We start from the raw sequence: 12570 nt of genomic DNA on the forward strand, positions 1-12570 counted from the left end.
AAAACTTTTTAATCTTTGAAATTAAAATACAATTACATTGTTTTCCCTCTTTCCTTTCCTCCCTCCAGTCCTTCCCATGCACCCATGCTCTCTTTCTACTTCATGGCCTCTATTTTTTTATTATTATAATACATTTTTTCCTAAGTATATGAATACAACTTGCTAACTTTGTATAGAAAGTTATTTGCATGTATATGATTTCAAGACTGACCACTTGGTAACCAATTAGGCCTCTTCCTAGGGAAGACTATTTCTTCTCCCACTCCTGTCTTGGAACTTGCTCTGTAAAGCAGTCTGTCCTAAAACTCAGAGATCTTCCTGCCTCTACCTCCAAAGTGCTAGGATTAAAGGCTTGTGCCACCTTGCTTGGCTGAAAAATAAATAGTGTAAAAAAGAGATATTTTCAGATTCTTTTCCCCCTTAGGAATTATACCATATTTGTATATGGCTTTAGATGTAATAGAAATAGACCTATTTAATAACCATGTTAGAAATGGAAGTTCCAAGCTGGTTGGTGGTGGCACACGCCTTTAAATCTAGCACTGGGGAGGCAGAGGCAGGCAGATTTCTGTGAGTTTAAGGCCAGACTGGTCTACAGAGTGAGTTCTAGGACAGCCAAGGCTACACAGAGAAACCCTGTGTCGTGGGAAAAAAAAGGAAGTTCCTCTTTAGGTGTAATGAATATAACTAAAGTTATATACCTACAGTTATTTCCAAACCATGTTCTACCCTTTAACAGATAGACACACACTCTACAGTAACTCAGCTTACAGGTAAATGTAATGGTAAATAAACATTGATCATTGTGATACTTACACATCCTGGAATTTAGTTTATTACCATTCAAAAGACCTTAAATGGTATGGCTAACAGTGGAGAGCTTTTTTGTATTGTCTTGTAGGAAAGTGGGAGGTAGATGAAATGAAGGACACGAAGCTTCCAGGTGATAAAGGACTTATACTGATGTCTCGGGCCAAGCATCATGCCATCTCTGCTAAACTGAACAAGCCTTTCACGTTTGACACCAAGCCTCTCATTGTTCAGTAAGTTCGGTGCCTTCTTGATAGTTTGTAGAAAAGGTAATCTTAGTTGATACTTAACATACAACAACAAACCCATGAGATGTTGACAGTGGGAATTTTGTGTGAATTTGAACACGTTGAGTAGTTTGTTTTGTTTTTAACTGCTTAGCAAGTTGCTTCAAAACAGTCTGGTTGTTTACCCTCTTGATAGCAAACAAATGTCTGAATTTTGCATTAAAGATTGATTTTGTTTTGTTTTTTGATTTTTGCGGTTGAGTGGCCCCATGAAAGCAGTAGAGGATGGAACCCTTTGTGTGGAACTAATCATACGACCTGTGATGAAATGTGACCAAACTGGGGAGAAATGAACTGGGAAGTGTGATCTTTCAAAGTGCCATAGGATTTTTTTTTTTTTTTTTTGCTTCTCTCTGAAACTAGGTATGAGGTTAATTTTCAGAATGGAATAGAATGTGGTGGAGCCTACGTGAAGCTGCTTTCCAAGACCTCAGAACTCAACTTGGTAGGTACTCTGTTTATGTAAAGTTTGTTTTAAAGATCTTAAGAGTTTGGAGTGTAACTCAGTGGTAGAGTACATGCCTACCACTCACAGGGCCCTGGGTTCAATCCCCATCATTTAAAGAGAGAGAAAAGTCTATAAGACTTTTGAAAATAAAGGCTGTTCTGCTGTCAAACAATGGAGGCTTGACACTGATGTGCTTGTGACTTGATAAGGTGACTGTTGAAGCTTTAGCTGTATTTTTTTTTAAGATTTATTTATTTATCATGTATACAGAAGAGGGCACCAGGTCTCATTACAGATGGTTGTGAGCCACCATGTGGGGTGAACTCAGGACCTCTGGAAGAGCAGTTGGTACTCTTAACCTCTGAGCCATCTCTCCAGCCCCACTTTAGCTGTATTTTATCTCTGGTTTCTTAATTGGAATTTTTAGGGTTTTTTGTTTTGTGGTTTAATTTATTTTTTGACACAGAGTCTGTGTCAGGCCTAGAACTTGCTGTGTAGACAAGGCAGGCCTTGAACTCCAAGAGATCCACCTGCCGCCTCCTCACAAGTACAGGGATTAAAGGTGTGTATTGCCAATTTTCTGTTTTCTCAAGTTTATTTCTTGTTTTTGAAAGAAGCTTATATGCATGTAACTTTGTTTTCTTAAGCATTTTAATATTTCTGGAGAGTGCTAGTTATGTTTCATTGGTATCTGAACAAGCTCTATAAAGCCATGAGATTTTCTTTAAAAGAAGTAGGTTAATTTGTATTGAGTTTTTTAAATGATTTATTTTTATTTTTTGTGCATTGGTGTTTTGCTTGCATGTATATCTATATGAAGGTGTCAAATCACTTTGAGCTGGATTACAGACAGTTGTGAGCTGCTATGTAGGTGCTGGGAATTGAACCTAGGTCCTCTGGAAGAGCAGCAAGTGCTCTTAACTGCTGAGCCTTCTTTCCAACCCCTTGTATGGAGTTTTGTGAGGAAGTATTATATACTTTTCAAAGTTTGCTTTTTGAATTCTTTGACTAGAGTTAATTAAAGCACTTCACCTTTGTCTCTTAAGGATCAGTTCCACGACAAGACCCCATATACTATTATGTTTGGTCCAGATAAATGTGGAGAGGACTACAAACTGCACTTCATCTTTCGCCACAAAAACCCCAAGACAGGTGTATATGAAGAAAAACACGCTAAGAGGCCAGATGCAGATCTGAAGACCTATTTCACTGACAAGAAAACGCATCTTTACACATTAAGTAAGAAAAACCAGCTGCTTGGGGGTATAAGACATTGCATACTTACCATCTGGTTAATGTTAAGTTTGCAGACTTGAATACTTATGCTTACCAGTAAAAGCCTTTTCTTTATAAAGAATCTTTGGAAAGATCCTATGTACTATCTTCCAATGAAAATGGATAACAGACTATGCTCCCACCTCACCAGGAAACTACTAAAATGCTTATGGGCTCAAAGTAGAATTTGATGGAGAGGAGAAAATGTATGGTGACTGAGAAGGTCTTGATGCCATGTGTGTATATTAACAAGTTCCATGGTCACAGGTTTACTGCAGAAAGAAAACATGTGCTAATACCAGGAATGTGAAAGACTATTCTTACCGAATTCTCCACAGGTACGCCTGCCCTGAAGACATTTCTACCAGGGTCCAGAACAGAAGCTACTAGCGGCTAGGCTATTAATCTGATGGTTATCAAATGAATCTAATAAGCACACGGAGTTCTTTAGTCCATTCACTTTATTCTTCTCAGTCAATTCTATCTGCACAGTTTCTTTTCTGTTCTCATACTTAGCTCCTCTCAGTCCCTTCTCCTGTTCTCTCATATCTATCTAATTCTTTCCATCTCCCTTCTCATCTTTTTTCCCCCAAGCATGCACACACACACACACACACACACACACACACACACACACACACACACATATAATCTCCATTCATTAACAACTTGTTAGTAAAAACTACAAAGTAAACTCTCAGGGACAAGTATTCTGATAAGAGTCACACTTGGCAAAGACTTGGTCAGCTTAATTGGTGACTGACAACAGCTATAGGTTGTAAAAAGTTCTGGCTATCTCTTAAAAGGATAGCTACAAGGGTTACAAGGAAAGAAATTAAACCAATGAGAGTTAAGGAAAAGGCAAAGAATATGTGTACTGTTTTATGTGATTAATAATATTCAGACATGGTTAATCAGTTAACAGCCTTTTTCTGTTAATCACCTGAATCTCAGGACCTATACATAATTAGTCTGCTGAGCCTAAAATCTTGCATTAAAAACTGGTGTAAAAAAGCCGGGCGGTGGTGGCGCACGCCTTTAACCCCAGCACTCAGGAGGCAGAGCCAGGTGGATCTCTGAGTTTCAGGCCAGCCTGGTCTACAGAGCAAGATCCAGGACGGGCACCAAAAACTACACAGAGAAACCCTGTATTGGAAAAACCAAAAAAAAAAAAAAAAAAAAAAAAAAAAGCCTGGTGTAAAAATAAATACAAAGTGTTAATTGTTTTCTGAATCAGAGTGGGGAGGTGTCAGTGGAAGAAGCTTAGGACAACATAGGTGCTATTGATCTCTTGAAAGACTAAGATCTACCAAGGACAGACACCTGCGCTATCACTTCTACTTCACTGTAATTCTTCTGAAGGGTTTTGATCCACAAGGCCAGGCACCTGCACCTCTGCTCTGTGAAAATTCGAGGACACTTAGTCCGACCAACTTTGCCTTGTCAGTGGTGAGTGTCCAGTCCACATGGAACAATAGCCTAGAATGAAGTGCATTTTAGTTTGTTTCTAATCATACAAATTGTACAATTAAATAAGAAATCATCTTCTAGACTATCCACAATTGTGTATGCCCATAAAATTGAGATGTAGTCATGAGATTACATGTAGAGCTAACATGGAAGTGCACAGTAAATGGGGAGAATCATAGCTATTATTGCACAAGAAGTTTGCAAAAAGAAACTGCCAGTTCGTTCAAAAGGCAGTAATTCCATAAGGCCTTGCATAATGTTTCCTCCTTGTTAAATAAAAAATTATAATGAAATATTTTTTCAATATTGAATAGCTGTTGGTTAGCTAATTCCTTTTTCATATGTAGTGTGTTGCATTTATCATTTGAACTACAAAGTTTAGAGCAGATTGTCTTCTGTTCCTTTATATAGTAATAGGAGTTGAAGTTTTTTTTAATGACGTTTTCACAATCTGAGAAAAAAATCTTTTTTTGTTTTTGTTTTTCGAGATAGGGTTTCCCTGTATAGCCCAGGCTGTCCAGAAATTCAGAGATCCTCCTACCTTTGCCTGCTGAGTACTGGGATTAAAGGCTTGTGCCACCACACCTAGCAATCTGAGAAATTTTTAAAAGTACAACTGTGGAGCAGGGCATGTGGTATAGTTGTTGGATGTTTATCTAATGTGTTATGCCTGCATATGTATCTGTTCACCACTTGCATGTCTGGTGCTGACATTCCAGAAGAGTGTATTGGTCCCCTGAAGCTGGAGTTAAAGACAGTTGTAAGCCACCATGTAGGTGCTGAGAATTGAACTGGGTCCTCTGGAAGAGCAGCTGCTGCTCTTAACCACTGAGTCTTTTCTCCAGCCCCTATCAGTGAAGACCTTTGTGGTTTGTAGATAATTGTTGTGTGGAAATCAGAGGACAATTTTGTGAAGATGTTTCCTCTCCTACCCTAATGTGGGTTATTGGGATCTAACTCAGAGCATTGGGATTGTGTGGCAAGTGCCTTTATATGCTGCTGTGCATTTCACCATCCCATTCATTCATTCATTCATTTTTGTGGCTGTTTTGAGACAGGGTCTTATTGTGTAGCTCTGGCTGTCTGGGAACTCATTATGTAGCCAGGCTGGCCTCAAACTCACAGAGATCCAACTGTCTCTGCCTCCCAAGTGCTGAGATTAAAGGCATGTGCCATTCATTACACCTGGCTGTTTGTTGCTTAGGCTGGCTCAGACTCTCTGTGTAGCTGAGAATTATTTTGATGGCCCTGCCTCTGTCACCCAGATGCTAAGATCACAGGAGTGTGCTACCATGCTCAGCAAGTTTATTACTGTTTTTGAGACAGGGTCTTGCTACATGACCTATCCTAGCCTCAAACTTGGATTGCCTAGCAAGTGCTGGTATTAGAGGAATGCACTACCACATCTGGCCTGGTGTAATAATTTTAACTTTTTTTTTAAGTTTTCATTTTATGTGTGGCTTTTGCCTGTGTGTATGTCTGTGCATCGTGTGCATACAGTGCCCTCAGAGGCCAGAGAGGGTGTTAACTCTCCTGGAACTGAAGTTATAGATGGTTGTAAGCTACCATATGGATGTCAGGAACCAAACCTGTTCTTTTCCACTGAGCAATCTCTCCAGCCCCTTATTTATTTTTAATTATTATTTATGTGATGGGTGTTTTTTCTCCATGCATGTCTATGCACCATATGTGTGCTTGGTGCCCATAGCAGCCAGAAAAGGTTGTCATATCCTTTGCTGCTGAAGTTATAGAAGGTATAAGCAGCCATGTAGATGTTGGGAATTGAACCCTGATCCGCTGGAAGAGCAGTGAGAGCTTTCTTAACCACTGAGCTATTAATCCAGCTCCTTTAACTATTTTAATAGGTAAATAATAGCTATTTAATAGCTCCAGGGTAAGAGTGCTTATTTAGTGTGCACAAGACCCTAGGGTTGATCTCCAGATTGGAGAAAAAAAAACCCTTATTAAATTTGTAATTTCTAGGAACCTAAGGCAATGGCACTGGGGCCCCCAAGCTCTTTAGAACTAGGCTTTGTCGACTGGTCTTCTCACCCCAGTGCCCTGAGCTCTTTGTTCCATGACTGCTCACTGGTTCTTTCTCAAGAACACAGGATCTGTTGTGTTGGGTTGATGGGAATGTTGGGATGAATGCTTAAGTCAGTATTTTTAATTACATTTAACTTCTTTTCAGTCTTGAACCCAGACAATAGTTTTGAAATATTAGTTGACCAGTCTGTTGTGAACAGTGGCAATCTGCTCAATGACATGACTCCTGCTGTAAACCCTTCACGTGAAATTGAGGACCCAGAAGACCGGAAGCCTGAGGATTGGGATGAAAGACCCAAAATACCAGATCCAGATGCTGTCAAGCCAGATGACTGGTAAATCTTGGAGCTCCATCATTGAGTATTAGCAAATATTTTGTCTATTCCACATAGCTTGAACACCTAAATGTTGACTGAATGAGATCTGATTGTTTAAATAATCTGTAATCTGAACATTCAGGAGGCTAAGGCAGAAAGATTGTGAAAGTGGAACCAGTTTGGGCTACATGGTAAGACCTTGTGCCCCGATTGCAAGAAGAGAAAGGGAGACTTATGTACTCTATTTTACAGGAGAAAAGTACCAATTACTGTGGCTGGAAAGAACCCAGTAGTGATAGTATAAATTATCCCTCCCCATTTTATAAACTAAAGGATGCTAAAACTGTTGTGGTTTATTTGTACTGACAGAGTTGGCTTGTGGCAATCTCTTGGTCCAGTCATTCTAGGGCTTTTTTACTACTGGTTTTTACTGAGTTACAGTGCTAGGTAGGTATTGAACCCAGGGCCTCCAGCACACTAAACATGTGTTGTGTTACTGAGGAGTGATCTACTACCATCCACATTTAAAGCTAACATTCTGAAATTCCTAATTTTTTTTTTTTACTTATTTTTATGTACATTGATGTTTTGCTTGTATGCATGTCTGTGTGAGGGTGCCTTGTCCCTTAGAACTGGAGCTACAGACAATTGTGAGCTGCCGTGTGGGTACTGGGAATTGAACCTGGGTCCTTTGGAAGAACAGCCAGTGCTTTTAACTGCTGAGCCATCTCTCCAGCCCTCATGTTTTTGTTTTTGTTTTTTTAATTAGAAAAGATTTCTTGAAGTTTATTTTTGAGACAGAATCTCACTATATAGCCCTAGCTGACCTGGAACCTACTGTATAGACCAGGATGGCTTCAAACTAACAGAGATCTATCTGCCTCCCAAGTACTAGGATTATAGGTGTGCACAACCACACCCAGCTAACTTTAAATTTGTGTTTGTATGTTGAGCATCCCTCTGACTCTTGATTATTCCTGTAGTTCCATTAGAGAAATGTCTACTTGATCTTTGGCTGCTGTTTTCAGTTGAGCAGGCCTAGATAAATGATTTAGAAATGATTTCTAGGATGAATTAATTGAGTTTTCTAAGAGACTACATTGACTGATTCTCTGGCCAGTATTGTTATAACTGGTGTTTTCTATTTAAGGGATGAAGATGCCCCTGCTAAGATTCCAGATGAAGAGGCCACAAAGCCTGAAGGCTGGTTAGATGATGAGCCTGAGTATATCCCAGACCCTGATGCAGACAAGCCAGAGGATTGGTGAGAATTTGAGTTTGCTTTTAGAATTACCTGTTGTTTTGTTTTTAAATTAAAAACAATAGATCTGGACATGGTGGTGCAAACCTTTGATCACAGTACTTGGGAGGCAGAGGCAAGCAGATCTCCCTGAGATTTGAGGCCAGCCTGGCCTATAAAGTGAGTTCCAGGACAGCTGTCCAGAGAAACCTTCTTTCTTGGAAAAACCAAAAGTAAATAAATAAATAAAAGTAATAAGCGCGTACACACGAAGAACCCAGGCGTGTTGCTGTACACCTTTAATCTCACCACTCAGAGCCAGGTAGATCTCTTAAGTTCAAAGCCAGCCTGGTCTACAAAGAATTCCTGGACACAGAAAAATCCTATCTCAAAAAAACAAAAAGAAAAAAAAAAGGCAGTAAGTACAGCCAAATGCCCAAGTTTAAGTGGAGAGCTCTATAAACTTTACTAAATTTCATTGTGTAAAAACAAAATTGATTTTTTTTTTTTTTTTTTTTTTTTTTTGGTTTTTCGAGACAGGGTTTCTCTGTGTAGCTTTGCGCCTTTCCTGGAACTCACTCGGTAGTCCAGGCTGGCCTGCCTCCCGAGTGCTGGGATTAAAGGCGTGCGCCACCACCGCCCGGCCCAAAATTGATCTTTTATGAAAGATCATTGCTGCTAGGGATGAGAAATGAGATACTGTTCTGTATCAGCACAGGGCTGGCTGTTCAGTTGTAACTTGGCTTGTACCTCCACAGGGATGAGGATATGGATGGAGAATGGGAGGCTCCTCAGATTGCCAACCCTAAATGTGAGTCAGCCCCTGGGTGTGGAGTCTGGCAGCGACCTATGATTGACAACCCCAAGTATAAGGGCAAATGGAAGCCTCCCATGATTGACAATCCTAACTACCAGGTTTGTGCCTCCTGATGGTTTACTTGTTTTCATTAATCTGTTTACTGTTAATGGTTTACTGTTCATTATCTGGGTAGAAGTCTGATAAATAATGAGGTAGTAGGTTTGATGACTGTATTGAAGCTGTTTCATCAAGAAGAGAAAGTAAATTTAAGAGACAGTTGAATAATAGGCTAAACATAAAACCTAAAAACGGGAGAAAAGTGTTCACAATTGCTGTGTGACCTTTGTTTGAAACTAAAAGTAGAGCTGGAGAACCTGTATACCCTCTTGTCGTCAAGTGTCGGGGTTGCTTTAGCTGCAGGATCCAGGAGTTATATTGGCCATAAGGGAACTGTGATGGTAGTTGGATCTTGCCATGTCAAGTCAGCTTATTGCTTGTTCTCATTGGTTTTCTTCAACTGCCAAAAGACCAGGTGCACATGAAGTGGTAGGAATATGTATAGTGAAGTTGTGAAGCCCCAGTTGTAGTCTGGGAATGTATCTATTCAGATTTTTACCTGGCTTCAGTTTCCAAGCCAAGAAAATTACAATCATTTCCATTTAGACTTTAAGATGTAAATTATAGGTACATCTGTATGCATATACTGTGTATGCTTTTTCTGTTGTAAAATGTTTTTAGTTGTACATTTAGATAAGTAAGATGAAATAAAAATTATATTTTGGCTTGCCGTTGAACTATCTGGATATGTTGATACATGCCTATAATTCTAACACTTGGTCATCAGCATGAGGACCAGGAGTCGAAGGTCAACTTTAGCTATAATTAGGAGAATCAGGAGTAATTTAAGGCTAACCTGGGCCTGAAACCTTGTTTAACAAAATCAAACGAAAATCACCACTGGGAAATGGCTTTACTGACTACATTCCACCAACACTTAATAAGGGTGGAGTGGGCTGCACAGAACCAGGGGTTGGTTCCGAACAAGATCCTGGAGATTGGAAATTGAATTAGGTGGAATCCAGAAATCAGAGTATAAAAACATCATTAGCGTTTATTGTTCTGCTGTTTGTTTAAATTTGACAAAGTTAATGCTTATCTCTGTTAATCATACAAAAATGAGTCTTATAGGTTTTCTTTTATTTTTATTATTATTATTATTATTATCTGAAATGATGTTTTGAAACTTCTTTTCCTACCTCTACCCCCACCCGCCCCCCCAAAAACCTAGGGAGTCTGGAAACCAAGGAAAATACCAAATCCAGATTTCTTTGAAGACCTGGAACCTTTTAAGATGACTCCTTTCAGTGCTATTGGTTTGGAGCTCTGGTCCATGACTTCCGACATTTTTTTTGACAACTTTATCATTGGTAGTGACCCTAGAGTAGTTGACGATTGGGCCAATGATGGGTGGGGCCTGAAGAAAGCTGCTGATGGGGCTGCTGAGGTTAGTGATTGTTCATTACTGTGCATTTATATCTGCTTTTTGGGGGAAACTGATTGCTTTGTGAAAAGCAGTTTTTTTAGTGTTAAGACCTGATTCTATTAGTCTCATATTCTGGCTTTAGAGCCTGTATGTATGTACTGTTGTGTGTATGTGCGTGCGTGCGTACGCATGTATTTACAATTTAAGTATATTTAATGCACTAAAAATGCTGAATCTTAGTTTACTCCTCGTATGGAATTTTCAAATAACTAATGATGTGGCTGAGCTGGGATTTGAAGGGCCAGAGTCTAGCTGGGATGAAGACATTACATTCTTCATCTGTTTTCTGAGTAAGGGACCTTTTGCAGTTGTTACAAGCCACCTTTTCCTGCACCTGTGCAGGTGAAACCTCATGATGGTGAGAGCAGGAAAGTGAGGACTTTTTCCTGTTTTCCTTATGCGCATCTTAGTTTGACTCCTTTGAAAAAGAAGGAACCAAGTTGTGCCCATTCCTTGAGTAACATGGGACAATTAGAAGCCAGTTCTTTGAATTATTGTTTGGTTTTTCAGCCAGGTGTCGTGGGGCAGATGCTGGAGGCAGCTGAAGAGCGTCCATGGCTCTGGGTGGTCTACATTCTGACTGTAGCTTTGCCAGTGTTCCTTGTGATCCTCTTCTGCTGTTCTGGAAAGGTAGGAATATTAGACAGAGTTCTTTGATGTTAAGAAAAAATAATTTACACTGTATTTATTGACTGCGATTTTCTTTAGTAGTAGTGTCGATAAATACTTTGTCATATTTTGCATTGGCTTTTTTTTCTTTTTTCCTTTTTTTAAACAAGATCCCCCCTGGGTTTGAGCCAGGGGAGGTGATGTTTCTATCTCTGCCAGACTTTAAAAGGAGTCTGCTCTAGCACAGGTCACCTGACCGCCTTAAACAGCAATAAAGTAAAATAGAAACCTTTATTTAGAACTAAAGCCAACACTCGAGTGTGACAAACACACCTTTCAGCTCGAAGTAGCACTTCACTAATGGAGCAAGTGTTTTGTTCTGCATAATCAGGCCGTGGTCAAACCTGGGAGAGGGTGCAGGGATACCGCAGGACTGGCAACTAGTCCTCTTTGCCCGGGTCCCTTCTCTAGTGTGTAGGCCATGATTGCATTGACTTGTAAAACATTAGTCACCATTTCTCTGTGGGCCCTTGTGCCCAGGTGATGACAGGATTTAAGAGTCCTTTGTTTGTGATTTCACTGTTACTAGTCTTAATATTTGGTGGCAGCTTTTAAAGAAAAAAGAACAACTTAGATACAAGATCATCCATCTAGGAACACATCATTTTCTCTCCTGATGTTATTTTTATTCTTATATTTTGTTATTTGGTCTTTAATTATTTATCCATTTCTCCCTCCTTGCCTTCACTCTGTCCAAACAATACTTCTCAAAACTATGCATGCAGGTTTTACAGGCTCAACGTTTTTTGTTGTTGTTGTTTATTCAACGTTTTTCTTATTTGGCCCTTGTTGCATGCTGTCTCATAACTTAGGATTTGATTTCTGTGGATGGCACTTTGTCAGATTCAAAGGTCTCTTTGCAGCCTTACCCTCACCACTGTTTGAAGTATCTGAGTCAGCTTGACAAGCTGGGCCTGTACTTCCTGCCTGAGCCTTTGTTCTTACTGTTTATTCTATTTTGGTACCTCTCTCCCTCTGCTCCCCTCTCACTTTCCCTCCCAGAAAAAAAAAAAATGAGTAAGAATATGTTTTTCACATGTCTGCATTTCTGCCCTGTACACAACCTTGGACACACTTTGCCCACAGACATTCAGGAGTTGAGGGGTAATATATTTGTGACAACATAAACATGGTTCTTGCACTTGTTAATAATCCAGAAACAGTCCAATGCTATGGAGTACAAGAAGACGGATGCTCCCCAGCCAGATGTGAAGGAGGAAGAAGGGAAGGAAGATGAGAAGAGCAAGGGAGATGAAGACGATGAAGGGGAAGAGAAGCTTGGTGAGTGGGACCTAGAAATCTGTCTTAAATCCTGATTAACAAAACAAGTCACAGGAAAAGATTGTTTTTAAATGATGCTCTAATTATTGTCAAAGCCAGATGTGAAGTTTTGTTCAATTGTTTTATTTTCTGTCTTAGAAGAGAAACAGAAAAGTGATGCTGAAGAAGACGACGGTGGCACTGGCAGTCAGGATGAGGAGGAGAGAAAACCTACAGCAGAGGTGAAGGGGCTCATCGATATCTCCAGTCATCTCAGCTGAGAGGATGTTTATTAAATGGGTTGTTAAATTAGTGTATGTGGGGTGGGGCGGTATGTATATATGAGTGCAAATGCTTAAAGATGCCAGAGGTGATGGGTCCCCAAGGCACTGGAGTTACAGGTGGT

At 39.9% G+C, this 12570-nt stretch overlaps 1 protein-coding gene across 1 annotated transcript in view; it reads left to right on the forward strand.

The window, feature by feature from the left end:
• Positions 1–12570, forward strand: part of Canx (calnexin) — a 29673-nt gene that overhangs the window by 14453 nt on the left and 2650 nt on the right. Inside the window, exons 5-14 of the mRNA XM_052758053.1 lie at positions 902–1043; positions 1461–1542; positions 2592–2784; positions 6482–6671; positions 7804–7917; positions 8652–8808; positions 9981–10196; positions 10746–10865; positions 12062–12185; positions 12324–12406. Of these exons, the coding sequence (XP_052614013.1) occupies positions 902–1043; positions 1461–1542; positions 2592–2784; positions 6482–6671; positions 7804–7917; positions 8652–8808; positions 9981–10196; positions 10746–10865; positions 12062–12185; positions 12324–12406 (1421 nt within the window). The remainder of the gene's footprint in view (positions 1–901; positions 1044–1460; positions 1543–2591; positions 2785–6481; positions 6672–7803; positions 7918–8651; positions 8809–9980; positions 10197–10745; positions 10866–12061; positions 12186–12323; positions 12407–12570) is intronic.

This window comes from Peromyscus californicus, unplaced genomic scaffold, assembly GCF_007827085.1.
Source record: "Peromyscus californicus insignis strain IS unplaced genomic scaffold, ASM782708v3 Scaffold_3__1_contigs__length_106647218, whole genome shotgun sequence".
Taxonomy (NCBI): domain Eukaryota; kingdom Metazoa; phylum Chordata; class Mammalia; order Rodentia; family Cricetidae; genus Peromyscus; species Peromyscus californicus.